Source organism: Scyliorhinus canicula, chromosome 16 (assembly GCF_902713615.1).
Source record: "Scyliorhinus canicula chromosome 16, sScyCan1.1, whole genome shotgun sequence".
In the NCBI taxonomy this organism is placed as follows: Eukaryota; Metazoa; Chordata; class Chondrichthyes; order Carcharhiniformes; family Scyliorhinidae; genus Scyliorhinus; species Scyliorhinus canicula.
Genome location: NC_052161.1, coordinates 78,832,159 through 78,850,287, shown reverse-complemented (window position 1 = coordinate 78,850,287; position 18,129 = coordinate 78,832,159). Strand labels below are relative to the sequence as shown.

At 45.1% G+C, this 18,129-nt stretch overlaps 1 protein-coding gene across 1 annotated transcript in view; it reads right to left on the bottom strand.

Annotated features, from left to right (window-relative positions):
• rufy2 (RUN and FYVE domain containing 2) overlaps window positions 1-18,129 on the bottom strand; it is a gene marked incomplete at its 5' end in the record, with an annotated part of 91,728 nt that overhangs the window by 11,764 nt on the left and 61,835 nt on the right. Inside the window, 4 exons of the mRNA XM_038774026.1 lie at window positions 40-117; window positions 9,728-9,776; window positions 14,295-14,389; window positions 15,287-15,416. Of these exons, the coding sequence (XP_038629954.1) occupies window positions 40-117; window positions 9,728-9,776; window positions 14,295-14,389; window positions 15,287-15,416 (352 nt within the window). The remainder of the gene's footprint in view (window positions 1-39; window positions 118-9,727; window positions 9,777-14,294; window positions 14,390-15,286; window positions 15,417-18,129) is intronic.

Genomic DNA, 18,129 nt, shown 5'->3' with positions numbered 1-18,129 from the left:
TTTATCCCACTGACAAGTTATTTACGGTGTGTTGTTTACCTTCCTGGTAGACATGGAGAACTCCTTTTCACACAGTCTGCAGCTGGTAGCATCTCTATCCTTCAGCCATACTAGGCCCTGGGGATCAGAAATACAAGGTACGTGTCATAATCTGCTTCTGGTACAGGTTAAAAAGTGGTTAAATATTTTAGATTAAATTCCCACCACTGACCCCGTCCAGAGAAGTGTCCGCTGCACAAAACTCACTCAAATGAAACTTTGGCACCAATACTGGCCTCAGCCTGTCTCATTTTACAAGAGGTCATTTTTTGTTCTGATTACCACATCACAATGCTGCCTGCTACAGTTTATTAGTCTGTGGGAATTTAATTTCACAGATGGCTGATTAAACAGGGCAGTAGTCGGTTCCAGTTGGGTAGGGCGGTGTTGCCACAGAGGTGGTCAGTAAGGAAAGGATTAGAAGTTAGTTATCAAAAATAAAACTCTGGTGTCTTTTGGAAGTTTGGCAAACATGAGTGTTGAGAGACTTTATCCAAACAGGCAGGAGGGAAATCTTCAGTCTATCAACCCGTAGATTGGCCGCATTGCGAAATGTAAATTGGTAGAGTGCAGAGAGGAGCAATCCAAAATATTCTGTAATAAATAGTCACTCGAGGAGTCAACATTTGGGAAGGGGAGAGATTGATGACAAAAGGCACTCAGTGCAGATGAGAGGACAATAAAGGATTGAGAAATTGGAGACAGGTGGGAAACAGATCAATAAATGAGGGAACAAACTGAAAATTTCAGATCTGGTGTTGGACAGGGAAACGGGTTACTTGATGTTTTGCAGTACCGTTCTGCTTTCCCCAATCTTTGCCAATTGGCCAATGCAGGCTGCCACCATAGATGATTGCGTGGAAAATCCTGTCCTTGGTTTACAACTAGCTTCCTTGATTTGTGGATCCTGCCACTTTTATCACTGAGTAATTTGGTTTCCATTCAAACAAGGGTTTGGTGATGCAACATGCAATGTCTCCCCATTAACTGTGGATTGACAGCTCTTATTCTTGCAATTAAATCACTCCTATTGCCTGTAGCAGCAGCACCTGTGCTTTTAGGGGAGGTGGTTACGTAGTGGTATTGTCACTGGACTGGTAATCCAGAGATCAAATCCTGCCATGGCAGATGGTGAAATTTGAGTTCAATAAAAATCTGGAATTAAAAGTATTTCTGGTTGGACCAGCATTTGTTGCCCATCCCCAATTGCCTTTGAACTGAGAGGCTTGTTCGACCATTTCAGAGGGCAATTAAGAGTAAACCACATTGTTGTGCAGCTGGAGTCACATGAAGACCAGACCAGGCATGGATGGCAGATTTCCTTCCCTAAAGGACATTAGCGAACCAGTGGGTTTTTACAACAATTGATGACAGTTGTCATGCTCATGACACTAGTTTCAATTCCAGATTTTTAATGGAATTTGAATGCCCCACCAGCTGCTGTGGTGGGATTTGAACCCATGCCCCAGAGCATTAGCCTGGTCCTCTTTTTACTTGCCCAGTGAGATTCTCTTTATGCCGCCTTCTTTCCCCCCTAATCGAGCTGAATTGTAAACTGCTCATGCCCACAATTGTCATTCCATCTCTTGAAAGTTCTTTGATTCTGCGCCATTAGTAAGTGACTTCCAACATTGCTGCATCTTCAGTCACCACCATTTTACACAGTTCACCAACAGTTGGAAGGATCTTTTAAAAAAAAAAAAAATTTAGAGTGCCTCATTCATTTTTTCCATTAAGGGGCAATTTAGCGTGTTCAATCCACCTACCCTGCACATCTTTGTGTTATGGGGGCGAAACCCACGCAAACACGGGGAGAATGTGCAAACTCCATACCGACAGTGACCCAGAGCCGGGATCGAACCTGGGACCTCGGCGCCGTGAGATTGCAGTGCTAGCTATTGAGCCACCGTTTTCCACTCCAATGGCCTTTATCAGTTTTCTTTCTCAGGAAGATGCCTTCAAGGCATTTTCTGGAACTGATATTTATTATTTGGGTTTCCTGATGACTGTATGGTTTTTGTTCTTTTCATCCAAGTAAGCCTTTCAGTTTCTCTTTACATTCCATTTGCCTTGCTGTGAGGAGTTGCTCAGTTTTTACAGCGCTGCTTTGTCGGATAGAATTTGTAAACACAGCAGATTGCAACTGTCCATCAGATTTCAGTAAATTCAATTCTGTATCATTTCCCTTATGTTTTGTTTTTTTGTTTGTTTCTTGCTACTCAATTCAGCTCAAGTACTTGCAATGACAGCATGAGATATTTTCAAACACTTCCCCACTTGAAAGTTATTTACTCACACTTTCATAAATATACCAATGACTGTGAAGCCCTGGTCAAGGGCCTCCGATGGAAAGGTAACTGCTCTCCATTTTAAAGAGGGCCAGAAGTATCTGGTTTAATTTCACAGTAAAGACCTCAATAGAAACTTTAAACTCTCAATATACAGTACAACTCGAGACTAGACCAAGTTGCTGGCCTAATATTTCAATGCTCTGAAATTTACAGCACAGAGGCCATTCAACCTAGTTGTGTCTATGTTGGCCCTGTGACAAACCAATTACCTCGCGTGCCTCTATCCTGCCCTTTTCCTGCAGATTTCCCTTTACAGATAATGATCCAACTCAGTCTTGAAAGCATCGGTTGAACCCGCCCGGACTTCACTCTCAGACAACGCATTGAAGATCCTAACCACTCGCTGTATTTAAAGGTTTTTCCTCCTGTCCTCATTGCTTTCTCTCCCCCCACCAATTACCTTCAATCCACCCTTCTGGTTCTTCACCTTTACACCAATGGGAACAGTTTCTCCCCAGTGCCTTATGATTTTGAATACCTGTATCGAATCCCAGTTTCTCCAATCTATCTTCATAACTGAAGTTCCTCAACTCTGGAACAATTCCCGTGAGTCTTTTCTGCACCCACTCTAAAGCCTTCATATCCTTAAGTGTGATTTCCAGAATTAGATGCTATACCCTGGCTGAAGTTTTACGAGTTTGGCAGAACTTCCGTGCCTTTGCATTCTACACCTCTACTGATAAAAGCCACAATGTCGTGCACTTTAACTGTGTTCTCGATTTGTGCCCAGCTCGCTCAGCACTGCACCCCCTTCAGAATTGTGCCCTTTATACATTAGGATCGAGAATGCGGAATATTTGGCTAATGGTAAAATTCTTGGCAGTGTGGATGAGCAGAGGGATCTCGGTGTCCATGTACATAGATCCCTGAAAGTTGCCACCCAGGTTGATAGGGTTGTGAAGAAGGCCTATGGTGTGTTGGCCTTTATTGGTAGAGGGATTGAGTTCCGGAGCCATGAGGTCATGTTGCAGCTGTACAAAACTCTGGTACGGCCGCATTTGGAGTATTGCGTACAGTTCTGGTCGCCTCATTATAGGAAGGACGTGGAAGCTTTGGAACGGGTGCAGAAGAGATTTACCAGGATGTTGCCTGGTATGGAGGGAAAATCTTATGAGGAAAGGCTGATGGACTTGAGGTTGTTTTCGTTAGAGAGAAGAAGGTTAAGAGGTGACTTAAGGGACTGCGGCGCTGAGGACCCGGGTTCGAATCCCGGCCCTGGGTCACTGTCCGTGTGGAGTTTGCACATTCTCCCCATGTCTGCGTGGGTTTCACCCCCACAACCCAAAGATGTGCAGGTTAGGTGGATTGGCCACGCTAAATTGCCACTTAATTGGAAAAAAATAATTGGCTACTCTAAAATTTAAAAAAAAAAAAAAAAAAAAAAAAAAAAAGAGGTGACTTAATAGAGGCATACAAAATGATCAGAGGGTTAGATAGGGTGGACAGTGAGAGCCTTCTCCCGCGGATGGAGGTGGCTAGCACGAGGGGACATAGCCTTAAATTGAGGGGTAATAGATATAGGACAGACGTCAGAGGTAGGTTTTTTACGCAAAGAGTGGTGAGGCCGTGGAATGCCCTACCTGCAACAGTAGTGAACTCGCTAACATTGAGGGCATTTAAAAGTTTATTGGATAAGCATATGGATGATAATGGCATAGTGTAGGTTAGTTGGCCTTTAGTTTTTGACTTCCCATGTCGGTGCAACATCGTGGGCCGAAGGGCCTGTATTGCGCTGTATCGTTCTATGTTCTATGATGAAGCTTTGGAGGAATATCTGGAAAGTAGGATGAATTTCAAACGTGCAATAAAGAGGGCTAAACGGGGTCATGAAATATCTTTGGCTAACAGGGTTAAGGAAAATTTCAAAGCCTTTTATTCGTATGTAAGGAGCAAGAGGGTAACTGGAGAAAGGATTGGCCCACTCAAAGACAAAAGAGGGAATTTATGCATGGACTCAGAGGAAATGGGTGAGATTCTTAATGAGTACTTTGCATCGGTATTCACAAAGGAGAGGGACAAGACGGATGTTGAGGCTAGGGATGGATGTTTAAATACTCTAGGTCAAGTTGTCATATGGAAGGGAGAAGTTTTGGGTATTCTAAAAGACATTAAGGTGGACAAGTCCCCAGGACCGGATGGGATCTATCCCAGGTTACTGAGGGAAGCGAGGGTTGAAATAGCTGGGGCCTTAACAGACATCTTTGCAGCATCCTTGAGCACGGGTGAGGTCCCAGAGGACTGGAGAATTGCTAATGTTGTCCCTTTGTTTAAGAAGGGTAGCAGGGATAATCCAGGGAATTATAGACCTGTGAGCTTACGTCAGTGGTAGGCAAACTGTTGGAGAAGATACTGAGGGATAGGATCTATTCACATCTGGAAGAAAATAGACTTATCAGTGATAGGCAGCATGGTTTTGTGCAGGGAAGGTCATGTCTTACAAACCTAATAGAATTCTTTGAGGAAGTGACAAAGTTAATTGATGAGGGAAGGGCTGTAGATGTCATATACATGGACTTTAGTAAGGCGTTTGATAAGGTTTCCCATGGCAGGTTGATGGAAAAAGTGAAGTCATATGGGGTTCAGGGTGTACTAGCTAGATGGATAAAGAACTGGCTGGGACCAGTGCTCGGACCACTGTTGTTTGTGATCTACATAAATGACCTGGAGGAAGGTATAGGTGGTCTGATTAGCAAGTTTGCAGATGATACTAAGATTGGTGGAGTTGCAGATAGCGAGGAGGACTGTCAGAGAATACAACAAAATATAGATAGATTGGAGAGTTGGGCAGAGAAATGGCAGATGGAGTTCAATCCAGGCAAATGCAAGGTGATGCATTTTGGAAGATCAAATTCAAGAGCGGACTATATGGTCAATGGAAGGGTCTTGGGGAAAATTGATGTACGGAGAGATCTGAGAGTTCAGGTCCATTGTACCCTGAAGGTGGCAACGCAGATTGATAGAGTGGTCAAGAAGGCATACAGCGGGCAGCACGGTGGCCTAGTGGTTAGCACAACCGCCTCATGGCGCTGAGGTCCCAGGTTCGATCCCGGCTCTGGGTCACTGTCCGTGTGGAGTTTGCACATTCTCCCCGTGTCTGCGTGGGTTTCGCCCCCACAACCCAAAAATGTGCAGAGTAGGTGGATTGGCCACGCTAAATTGCCCCTTAATTGGAAAAAATAATTGGCTAATCTAAATTTATAAAAAAAAAGGCATACAGCATGCTTGCTTGCCTTCATCGGACGGGGTATTGAGTACAAGAGTTGGCAGGTCATGTTACAGTTGTATAGGACTTTGGTTAGGCCACATTTGGAATACTGCGTGCAGTTCTGGTCGCCACATTACCAGAAGGATGTGGCTGCTTTAGAGAGGGTGCAGAGGAGGTTCACCAGGATGTTGCCTGGTATGGAGGGTGCTAGCTATGAAGAAAGGTTGAGTAGATTAGGATTGTTTTCGTTGGAAAGACGGAGGTTGAGTGAGGACCTGATTGAGGTCTACAAAATTATGAGAGGTATGGACAGGGTGGATAGCAACAAGCTTTTCCCAAGAGTGGGGGGTGTCAGTTACAAGGGGTCACGATTTCAAGGTGAGAGGGGGAAAGTTTAAGGGAGATGTGCGTGGAAAGTTTTTTACACAGAGGGTGGTGGGTGCCTGGAACGCTTTACCAGTGGAGGTGGTAGAGGCGGGCACGATAGCATCATTTAAGAGGCATCTAGACAGGTATATGAACAGGCGGGAACAGAAAAATAAGAGACAGGTTTAGATAAAGGATCTGGATCGGAGCAGGCTGGGAGGGCCGAAGGGCCTGTTCCTGTGCTGTAATTTTCTTTGTTCTTGGTCTTTACTCTTCCCATAAAAATTAATCACTTCACCTTTCTGGTAGTGAATTTCACTGCTACTCTCCATCCATTCTGTCCATTTGAGGTTTGACAGTATCTTTATGGTTCATAATATTGACCCGTTTGTGCTGGGGGGGGGAAGAGGGCACAAGGAGGATGCGGGTGTGAAGGGTCCAGGTGGGCAGACGTGAGGAGATGAGCAGAGGGCAACGGAGGGACAGACTGGGGCAATGAAGGGCAGTTGTAAGGAGCCAGATAGAGGGTGATGGTCAGGTGGCTATGGAGGGACAGGTGAGACACAAGAGATTGGGGGGTGTGCGAGAGAAATGGACGGGGAGAGAGGAAAAAAAGAGAAGAGAGGAAAGGCTCTATCCACAGCCCTTTTCATATGAATTTGTCAGGATATTGAATTCAGGTCATTTTCAGTGCAGTCCATCGCAACAAAGAGCTCCCCCTTTATTCAGTACAGCTGCAAGTATCTCATGAATCAAAACCCCTTCTTCCCACACCACCCTGAGCCACCCATTCAGTTCTCCAACCTCCTTGACTCTAAGCAACTGAGATGCAGCGCAGGTAACAATCCAGAGATGTTTACCTTTGATGTGTTGTTTTAGTTTGGACAGCAACTCCTCAAACTTTCTCAGTAGATCATCTTTCCTGATTCTACCTTTAGAACATAGAACATAGAACAGTACAGCACAGAACAGGCCCTTCGGCCCTCGATGTTGTGCCGAACAATGATCACCCTACTTTAAACCCACGTAACCCGTATCCCAACAATCCCCCCATTAACCTTACACTACGGGCAATTTAGCATGGCCAATCCACCTAACCCGCACATCTTTTGGACAGTGGGAGGAAACCGGAGCACCCGGAGGAAACCCACGCACACACAGGGAGGACGTGCAGACTCCACACAGACAGTGACCCAGCCGGGAATCGAACCTGGGACCCTGGAGCTGTGAAGCATTGATGCTAACCACCATGCTACCGTGAGGCCCCAACAACTGGATCTTTGTCGTTTATTACTACATGGGCCCCAACAACTGGATCTATACTGCCCGTCATCCACCCTGCACATCTTGTTCTCGCCCATACAGGCAGCAAATACCTTCCAGTTGAGGGTCGAGACGCTCTACTGCTTTCTACTGAATCCACTCACCTGCCGGACTCTCAGACACACCCTCATATTCTTCAGAAATGATCAACACTAAAGTTCTACTTATTCCAACATGACATGGTTCCAAATAATGGAACATCTGCAGCCCCAAGTACAATTCTGGCAAATCTATTCCACAATCTCTAGCAAATCTACTCCACAATCTCTTCCAAGACTTTAACATCCTTTTAAAGCCTGGTGTTCAGAACCGGGTCAGATTATTCGCCCCGAGTTCTAACCAGTGATTTACTTAATCAGCTCTTTCACCCTCTGGTTCTCTTTATAAAGCCCAGGAACTAATTTTTACAATTTCCCGTCTTGTATTAAACCTGGTGAATTTAGAAATGGACAAATGCTTGGTTGTTTTTTAAAGACTAGATAAGGTGGTAAATTCACTAGTAGAGTAAGAAATTCATGACAGTGTTTGAAAAGGGAGTGACTGCTGATGAGAAGTAAGTTCCAGAGCAGGATGTTGCCAGGTGGGATATGTAGCTGGGTGGGGTGGTTTAATAAAGGGCAGCCAGTTTATTTCAGCTTTCCTCAGCCTCTACATACTGCTCAATTCAGGCTTCTCCCATGCATGCGAATGCTCTTTGATTCTAGACCCTGTCTCAAGAACTAGTATCAGACAACAACTTGCACTGGTATTTTCCAACAAAAAAAGGCACTCCATGATGGCCATCGTGTTTCTTGGCTTAACCCCAATGAAGAGAACTCAGAACAATATCGCTGTTAAAATAAAATATCTAGTTCAGAGTAAGACCATGGACAACAGTTCAAATAGGGGGACAGTTTCTTCAAGTATACACCTCACACTGAAATGCAAATGCATGTGCTTAAGGGGGGCGGGGGGGGAGAAGAGAGAGAGGAAGAGAGGAGAGGGGCATGTATGGTGTGTGTGGGGGATAGGGGAGGAGTGTACGGTGCATGCGGGGATAGGTGGTGTATGGTGCTTGCTGGGGTGTGGGAAGCGTGTGTTCTGGAAAATACAGAAAAGGTGTCATTTGAAACATTGAAGTCTGGCAATATCTGGTCTGAGAGGGTACAGGGAAAGAATAAACATTTTAAATAAGACACTGTCCCTGCCCTTGGCACCTGTCTGTCTCCCGCCCCAGCGCTCAGGTTTTAACAGAAGAGGAAAGTACCCAAGCCACAACAGACATATTTGAGAATAGATTGAATAAATTATTGGAAGAAAAGGAGACCATTTTACATAGAACTGCTGCACCAAATTTGAGAGCTGTTGAAAAACTGCAAAATGTGTGGGATAAGTTTCAAGAGTCAGTGTATGCATTTGAATCAAGCAGAAAGAAAGCTAGGATAAGCAGACAGAATTTTGAATATGTCAAAAGAAGAAGATATGGTTTGTTTAACCAGTGCTTTGAGCATATCTCAGTGAAAATTGATCAAATCTACAAGATGATCTGTCAAAATACCAGCGCTCAGGCCTTCCCCCCACCATGCCCCTTTAAGACCCGTAGCCCATCCCCTATCGGAGGTCCCGATCTTTCCCGCCAAAAAAGTATCAAGTGCGGGCTCCTCCTTCCCCCCCACCCACGAGGCAGCAGCAACGAGAAGAGCAGAACGCGAGGGAGCAGCAGCTGGAGAGGTCAGAACGGAGCACAGAGGAAGGAGGACAGAAAACAGAGAACCAGCATCAGGAGAGAAGAGGAGGAGAGAGAGAGAGAGAGAGAGAACTCGGTCATGGGAAAGGCAAGGCAAGCAGCCGAGTGTAAACTGTAATAGATCTAAAGAAGGCTAGGATTTAAAGTTAAAATGTTAAGGTGGGTCTGAAGGTCCCTACAACCAACCAGACAGCATCCAGAATCACTAATCTTTTTACCTTTCTGTAAAGAAAGTGTTTGCAACTTTAAAAAAAAAGGTATAATAATAAAATAACTTAACCTGAAAAAGTGGTTATTAGCTTACTTCACTTCCTTAATAACGCAGGACCCAGGACATCGATGCTATTAAGGGGTAAGTAGGTAAAATTCTTCGGTGAAGGTATGGGTTATACCGGGGGATAACTTGAAAAGATAGTTTGAACTGAATAGCACCCACCGAAGCCTGCATCTGAGTCAGGGAGTGAGAATCCCTGTTCACCATTTAGAATATTGGCCCTTTTTGGTATAGGGGGAATTCTAAGAAGAGTGGTGAATTTGCAAAAACACGTGAACGGTGCGTGCGGGTGGGTCGGGAGGCATGGAGGGTGCGTGCATGGTTTTGGGAGGTGTTTGGGGAGTATACGGTATGGGGAGGGGTGTGTGGGGGTGGGGAGGGGTGTGTGGGGGTGGGGAGGGTGCGTGGCGGAATGAGGTTCTGTACGCATGTGCGTGAATTACCTGCAATGCTTTGTTAGCTTCTTTGATGGTCTCGATTTTGAGCTTTGACCTATAAAAAGTGAAAGAATGTATTCCAAGAGAATTGTAAAAAGTACAAATATTTACAACACGGCTTGTAAAAAGTGAAATTTCGAAAGAGAAACACAAACTATCAAAATACAATAAAACTCAAACCGTTTCATAGTGACTGGGAACTCAAGAGAACCTGTCTGCAGGATTCATTATGAGATCTCCCACTAACAAAGAACAAAGAAAAGTACAGCACAGGAAGAGGCCCTTCGGCCCTCCAAACCTGTGCCGGCCATGCTGCCCTTCTAAACTAAAATCTTCTGCACTTCCTGGGTCCGTATCCCTCTGTTCAACTTCCTGCTGTAGATTCAAGAAAATGAATAAATACCAGAGATTAAAATATTGCGAGACGAATGTAAAATATGTAGGCTGGCTAAAGGGGGCGGCCACAATTGTTGTTATGAAGATGCTTACCTGTAAATATTCATGTTAAATTTTTGTATTTTCTTTTTTTCTCTCTAATAATTTGTAATTTGTCATATATAAAATATGAAAACTCAATAAAAAACATTTATAAAAAAAAAATATTGCGAGACATACCAAAGGTGGGCGGTGAGAGGGGGTGGGGGGGGGGTAAGAGTGGGGTGAGGCAGACAGCAGACATGTGGTGGGGAACACACCGAGTGACTGGCCGGGGTGGAGTGAGAGAGAGACAGATGGTGGGGTGGAGGGGATTAAAGATTGTAGTGCCAACATCAGAACCAGAGGTAACAGGGATTATTGGAACAGGAGGCTATTCAGCCCCTCAAGCATGTTCCCCATTCAATCCAAGGGATTTCAAAGCCACCCACACGGTCTCATACCATACCGCTGTCCCCAGACAGCCTACAAAAACACACTCTGTAATATACCACACAAACACAACAAATAGTTGATCTAAAATAGATTTACCCCTCGTCGGTTCCTCACATTGTTCCAAGAAATTAACAAATAAACCCCACAAACTCATCTGTTAGACCATTCTTGCCAATTTGATTGACCCAGCCTACAGGAGGATTAATGTCCCCACAATTATTACATTGCCTTTGGGTAGGGAGTGGGGTAGTTGTGGTGACTACTGCTAGTCACTGGACTAGTAACCCAGAGACCCAGGATAATGCTCTGGGGTCCAGGGTTTGAATCCCACCACTGCAGATGGTGACAAATAAATTCAATAAAAATCTGCAATTGTGATGACCCTGAAACAATTGTCAATTGTTGCAAAAATCTATCTGGTTCACTAATGTCTTTAGGAAAGGAAATCTGAAATCCTTATAGCTCTGGCCTACATGCGAGTCCAGACACACAGGTATGTGGTTGACGGTTAACCTCCTGAGGGCAATTAGGGATGGGAAATAAATGCCAGCCAGCAGAGACGCCCACATCCCATGAAAGAATTAAAAAACTGCTCCAATAATTGCGTGTTTAATGCTTGTTATTGTTAGGGAGCCTATATATTCCCACCAGTGTTCTTTAAACTTGTGCTTTTCTTAATTTCTACTCGTACTGATTCTCTACTGCATGATCTTTAGAAACTAGCTCCTTTCCCACTAATGTCCTTTTGCCACTCTTCACTGTCAGGGCTAACCCTTTCTCGTTGCCATTAACTTGAAACATTATGTGCAAGTCCTCACAATGTTCTTTCACTTTAACATTGATATACTGACATCACCTATTCACAATTTAACATTTTAATATGGTTTGCCACAGACCTCTCCGCTGTGGCCTGTCTGCTCTCAAAACCTTTCCTCCCAGCGCTTCTACTCTCACCCTCAGTGCTTCTTCCTGCTGCTGTTGCCCCATTCCCGGATCTCGGCTCCCACTCTCTTGCCTTGGGCCTCAGGGTCTGTTCTTCTCCTGGTTGCTGCCGCCTCTGCTGGTGATGAACTCCCACCAAAGTCCTCCACTCTATCTATGATTCACTTAAAGTCAAGACTTTCAGCAATGCAACCACAACAATGCAGAAGGACTTACTGTATTTATTTCCCACGCTTGATTATGTCTCTGTATGTAATGGTGATTACATTTAAATCATGGGCAAAATGGTAGCACAGTGGTTAGCACTGTTGCTTCACACGCCAGGGACCCAGGTTCCATTCCCGGCTTGGGTCACTGTCTGTGTGGAGTCTGCACGTTTTCCCCATGTCTGTGTAGGTTTCCTCCAGGCTAACAAAGAACAATGCAGCACAGGAACAGGTCCTTCGGCCCTCCAAGCCTGTACCGGTCATGATATCACCTTTGGCCAAAACCCTCAGCATCTCTTAGTGCCGTATCCCTCTATGCCCATCCTATCCATGTGTTTGTCGACATGCTTTTGAACGCCGTTAATGTATCTGCTTCCACAACCTCCCCTGGCTATGCGTTCCAGGCACTCTCCACCCTCTGCGTAAAAAAACTGCCTTGCACATCTCTTCTAAACTTTGCCCCATGGACTTTAAACCTATGCCCCCTGGTGACTGATCCCTCCACCCTGGGAAAGAGTGCTTGGCCATTCACTCTATCCATGCCCCTCATAATCTTGTAGACCTCATCAGTTTACCCCTCATTCTCCATCGTTCTAATGAAAATAGTCCAAGTCTATTCAGCCTCGCCACATAGCTAACATCCTCCAGACCAGGCAACATCCTGGTAAACCTCCTCTGCACCTTCTCCAAAGCCTCCACATCCTTCTGTTAGTGTGGCAACCAGAACTGCACGCAATATTCCAAGTGCAGCCGTACCAAGGTTCTATGTAACTGTAGCATGACGTACCAGTTTTTATGCCCCAGCCAATGAACGCAAGCATTCCATATGCTTTCTTGACTACCTTGTCCACTTGTGTAGCCACCTTCAAAGATCTGTGGACTGGGTTCTCTGGTTTCCTCCGACAAGTCCTGAAAGACGTGCTTGTGAATTGGACATTGAGTTCTTTCTCCCTCAGTGTACCTGAATAAGTACTGGAGTGTGGCGATTAGGGGATTTTCACAGTAACTTCATTGCAGTGTTCATGCAAGCCTACTTCATAGGATCAAAGAATTTACAGTGCAGAGGAGGCCATTCGGCCCATCAAGTCTACACCGGCCCCTGAAAGAGCACCCTACCTAAGCCCATACCTCAACCTTATCCCTGTAACCCAGCAACCCTACCTAACGTTTGAACACTACAAGGCAATTTAGCATGAACAATCCACCTAACCCGCACATCTTTTGCCTGTGGGAGGAAACCGAAACGCCCGGAAGAAACCCAAGCAGACGCGGAGAGAACGTGCAGACTTCGCACAGACAGTGACCCAAGCCGGGAATCAAACCCGGTTCCCTGGTGCTGTGAAGCAACAGTGCTAACCACTGTGCTGCTGTGCCGCCCCCACTCGTGACACTATTAAAGATTATGAACTTTTCATTTCATTTATTTTTAAACTTATATTTCCTGCACGAACTTCACTGAATGAAGGACAATTTATCTCTGCCTTCCTTTTTTAAAATAAATTTACACTACCCAATTTTTTTTTTCCAATTAAGGGTCAATTTAGCATGGCCAATCCATCTAACCTGCACATCATTGGGTTGTGGGGGTGAAACCCACGCAGACACGGGGAGAATGTGCAAACTCCACATGGAGTGTCCCAGGGCCGGGATTCGAACCCGGGTTCTCAGTGCCGTAGTCCCAGTGCTAACCACTGTGCCACCTGCCACCCTATCTCCGTGCTTTCCTGTCCATTATGCTTGACCTTACACAAATCGCACCATGTTGCGCTTCACCTGAACCCTCCTCCCACTCCGTTAGTGTAAATTCGTATACAGGGCAGCACGGTGGCGCAGTGATTAGTATTGTTGCCTATGGCACTGAGGACCTGGGTTCAATCCCGGCCCCGGTCACTATCTGTGTGGAGTTTGCACATTCTCCCCGTTTCTGCGTGGGTTTCACCTTCACAACCCAAAGATGTGCAGGTTAGGTGGATGGGCCACACTAAATTGCCCCTTAATTGGAAAACAATAATTGGGTACTGTAATTTTTTTTTAAAGTTTCAAATCCTATCCACCTCCCTTGGTTATATGATTGGCCAGGACACTGACCCCAGCCCAGTTCAAGTGAAGCCCATCCCAATGGAATCGCTCAACTCTTCCCCAACTGATGCCAGAGTCCCATGATTTGAAACTCCTTCCCACATGACTCTAAGCTACAAGTTTAACTCTCCAGCCTGCCTGAGCCTATTCCAATTGGCGCATGGCTCCACTAACAATCCAGAGAAGATTATTTTTCATGTTCTTTGTTTTAATTTTGAACTTCGCAAACTCTCTTTGCAAAACATCCTTCCTGGTTCTATGTAATGTTTTTCCCATGTGAACGACAACAACTGGATCCTCCCTTCACTAGGGAGGTGTCATTAACGAGGAGGCACCCCTCCCCTCACACTGTACCGTACTACCCCACCACACAACACACACAACCCCAGAGATTGGCAACACATTTATATGGCTACGGATAGGAAATATACAAATTTCCCAACAATGTGATCAACAAGATGAATGGGACGGTTTACTCGCTCAGTTTGTAGCCCAACTCCTGTAGAGCCTGCTCCTGTTCATCACAGATGGTCTGCAGTTGTCCGTTCTCGTCTTGTAATCGAAGAAATTCCTGTGAAATAGAATTAAGCTCAGATATGTTAACTGGTCTGACCTTCAGCTTATGAATCCATCTGCGTACAGGCCTTCCCCACTGGCCACAGGCTACCCAGGTGCCATGGGCCCCTCATACTTTATCCAATAGGAAGCCTGGTTCCTGTGGATACCCCCAACCACCCGATGGCAGAGCCCAACCCTGTTAACGCTCCCCCTACTTTTGTCTAACTGATCTCAACTCCCACTACACGGCATTTGACCATTGCAATGATGAGAAATGGTGTTATAAGCAGTAACTGCATCTGGATTTCAGACACAGTAGTCAAGCAGAAGTGCAAGTGGCCATCCAAGGCCATGTGAGAGGAGAAGCAAGTGTAAGAGGAGGGAGGCAAGAGGAGAGTGCAGGCGAATGAGAGAAGGTCAGTGGGCCGTGTGAGAACACAAGAGTAAATGGGTCAGAGATAACAGTGAAATCCAGGGGCTGGTTTAGCACAAAGTTAAAGAGCTGACTTTTAAAGCAGACCAAGGCAGGCCAGCAGCACGGTTCAATTCCTGTACCGGCCTCCCTGAACAGGCGCCGGAATGTGGTGACTAGGGGCTTTTCACAGTAACTTCATTTGAAACCTACTTGTGACAATAAGCGATTTTCATTTCATCAAGTCACAGGACAGAGAGCATAAAACAGAACGAGAGCACTGACAAAATAATGACCAAATCAAAGGGAGGTGTGAAACTGAAGCAGAGAAAGAGATTGAAAGAGAATCACCTTGGCTGACAGTATTCAAGGATACGGTGATGTTTTTAATGAGCTGGGCCATCTCTTATTTCATACAGTGAGTGAAACTAGATAGATGGCAAGAGAATCAAACACTTTGCTGTCAGAAATGACATGTGAGTTGCATGTTTCCAGTACCTTCTTCAGGGTGCTGAGTTGCAGTGTTTGTGCTCTCAGTTCGGAGGTAGTTTCTCTCTCCCTCTGAAAATCATTCTGTAGAGCCAGTCTCCACTCCTTCTCTATCTTCAGATCTGTTTCCAGTTGGACCCTGTTAAATTCACAACCAGCTCAGCCTCCAACCACATGGTACTGGTACACAAACACATACATGGCGCAACACGTAACATACATTAGGGAGATGGTGGCATAGTGTTATTGTCGCTGGACTAGTTATCCAGCTTAATGCTCTGGTGATCTGAGCAGATGGTGAAATGTTAATTCAATGAAAATCTGGAATTAATTGCCGATTGTTGTAAAAACCCATTTGGTTCACTAATCTCCTTTGGGGAAGGAAATCTGCCACTTTACCTGGTCTGGCCTACATGTGACTCCAGATCCACAAAAGGTGGTTGACTCTTAAATGGCCTAGCAAACCACTTAGCTGAAGGGCAATTAGGGATGGGAACAAATGCTGGCCCAGCCACCTTCCATGAATGAATAACAAAACAGGGTGTGAATGCACAAGGGAAAACTCCCAGGAAAGGAAGTTAAGATGATTGAAAATTAATCCTGTTTCGCCCAAGAGGATTTTAGTTTAGAATGCTCATGCTCAGCATGCAAAAAGGTTCAAGCCCAGAAATAGTCAAGCAGTCTGAAATACTGATTGGGACAATATGATGGAAACACAGATAAAATGCTTTATAAATTGGGCACTGAAGATTTGACACACCTCTAATACCATTTGTCACCATGAGGTTTGAATGAGTTTACATTCCATATATGTGGCAGGAGTGACTTTGCTGGACAGATAATGGTGTGGTACTCTTCAGAAGCAGAGAATTGATTCTCGGTGCAAGCCAGGTCCCTGGACCAGAGTTAGGGGAGTTATCAGAAACCTGATCTTCTAGAGTGTAGTCTACATACAACATAGTGCAGAAGGAGGCCATTCGGCCCATCGAGTCTGCACCGATCCACTTAAGCCCTCACTTCCACCCTATCCCCATAACCCAGTAATCCCGTCTAACATTTTTGGTCACTAAGGGGCAATCTACTATGGCCAATCTACCTAACCTGCACTTCATTGGACTGTGGGAGGAAACCGGAGCACCCGGAGGAAACCCACGAAGACACGGGGAGAACGTGCAGACTCCGCACAGACAGTGACCCAGCAGGGAATCGAACCTGGGACCCTGGCGCTGTGAAGCCATAGTGTTATCCATTAGTGCTACCATGCTGCCCCCAATGTAGACTGAGACCGTGCTCTCTAGTCAGCAGCAGACAGGCGTGACATGCTCCAGGCTCAAGCGTGAACACATACAGCAGGTAAACGGACAGTACCAGTTCAGTAACTAGAGTTAAGCCCATTAACTGGGACAAAGCTGTATAGTTTTGTTTTTTTTCACTGCATGGGGAACAAAAATACAGGTGTTCCTCACTCTGTGCTATTCATTCAAATATTACATGCAGGATAAGCCAGTTTGTTGACTTATTAGGTGGCTTCAAACTGTCTTTCATTTTATCGTTTCAACGTAACATCAGAGCAAGTCAGAGAAAGCACACATGGCGAGGGCCTATTTACTGCCATCCTATGATCCAATCCCATTATTGAATGACAAGAGAGTGGGCTGTAAAATCATAGGGGACAGAATGCCCACTGGTGGGAGTGACCAATAGGCACTGAGCCCAAGAGAAAATCCGTGCAGACTAAAAGTAACACATTTTTCACAGGCAGTCACCCTACAGACTAATAATTAGAGCCAGACCTTTCAGGAATGGAATTAGGAAACAATTTTTCAAGCAAAAGGCAATAGAAGTTTGGAACCCTCTTCTACAATTGGCAATTGATGTTACATCAACTATCAATTTTGAAACGGAGATGCCTGGTGTTAAATTGTACTGCAACTGTTCCTCTTTACGCCTTTGATTCCCCACTATTTTGGGAATGATTTTTGTGCCTTCTACTAGGAAGACAGTCACAAACTATTTATCTACCATTTCCTTAAACCCCATTCATCTCTCACCTAACTAAGCTTTTAAACCACATTTACTTTCACTACTTTCGTCCTTTTCACTTACCTCTAGAAGTATGCAATTGGATTTTCTCTCCCTTTAACAATTTTTGGGCTGCTTGTGAAAACTCTCCTAAACCTCAGGATTTCTATTCTTCTTGTCAATATTAAAGGAGTACCCAATTATTTTTTCCAATTAAGGGGCAATTTAGCGTGGCCAATCCGCCTACCCTGCACATCTTTTGGATTGTGGGTGTGAAACCCACACAGACACGGGGAGAATGTGCAAACTCCACACGGACAGTGACCCAGGGCCGGGATTCGAACCCAGGTCCTCAGCGCAGGAGGCAGCAATGCTAACCACTGTGCCACTGCTGCCGCCAAAGGCTCTTATTTTAATCTCACACCATCCTTTTAAAAGAAATTTAGAGTACGCAATTATTTTTTCCAATTAAGTGGCAATTTTGTCTGGCCAATCCACCTACACTGCACGTTTTCGTTCTGGGGGTGATAACCACGCAGACACAGGGATAATATGCAAATTCCACAAGGACAGTGACCTGGGCCAGGATCGAATCCGGGTCCTCTGCAGCGTTAGGCAGCAGTGCTAACCACTGCATCATCATGCCACCCTTAATCTAATACCATCCTTGACCTAACCTATATAGTTATCCATCACTGTGTAGTGTTTACCTCTCAACAGGAATGCATATTCCTTGACAATGACATTTTTTTGAAACGTTCACCATTCATCTAGCAGCATAACATTTCATCTAATTTCCTAATCTACTTTAGCCAACTCGACATCTTCAA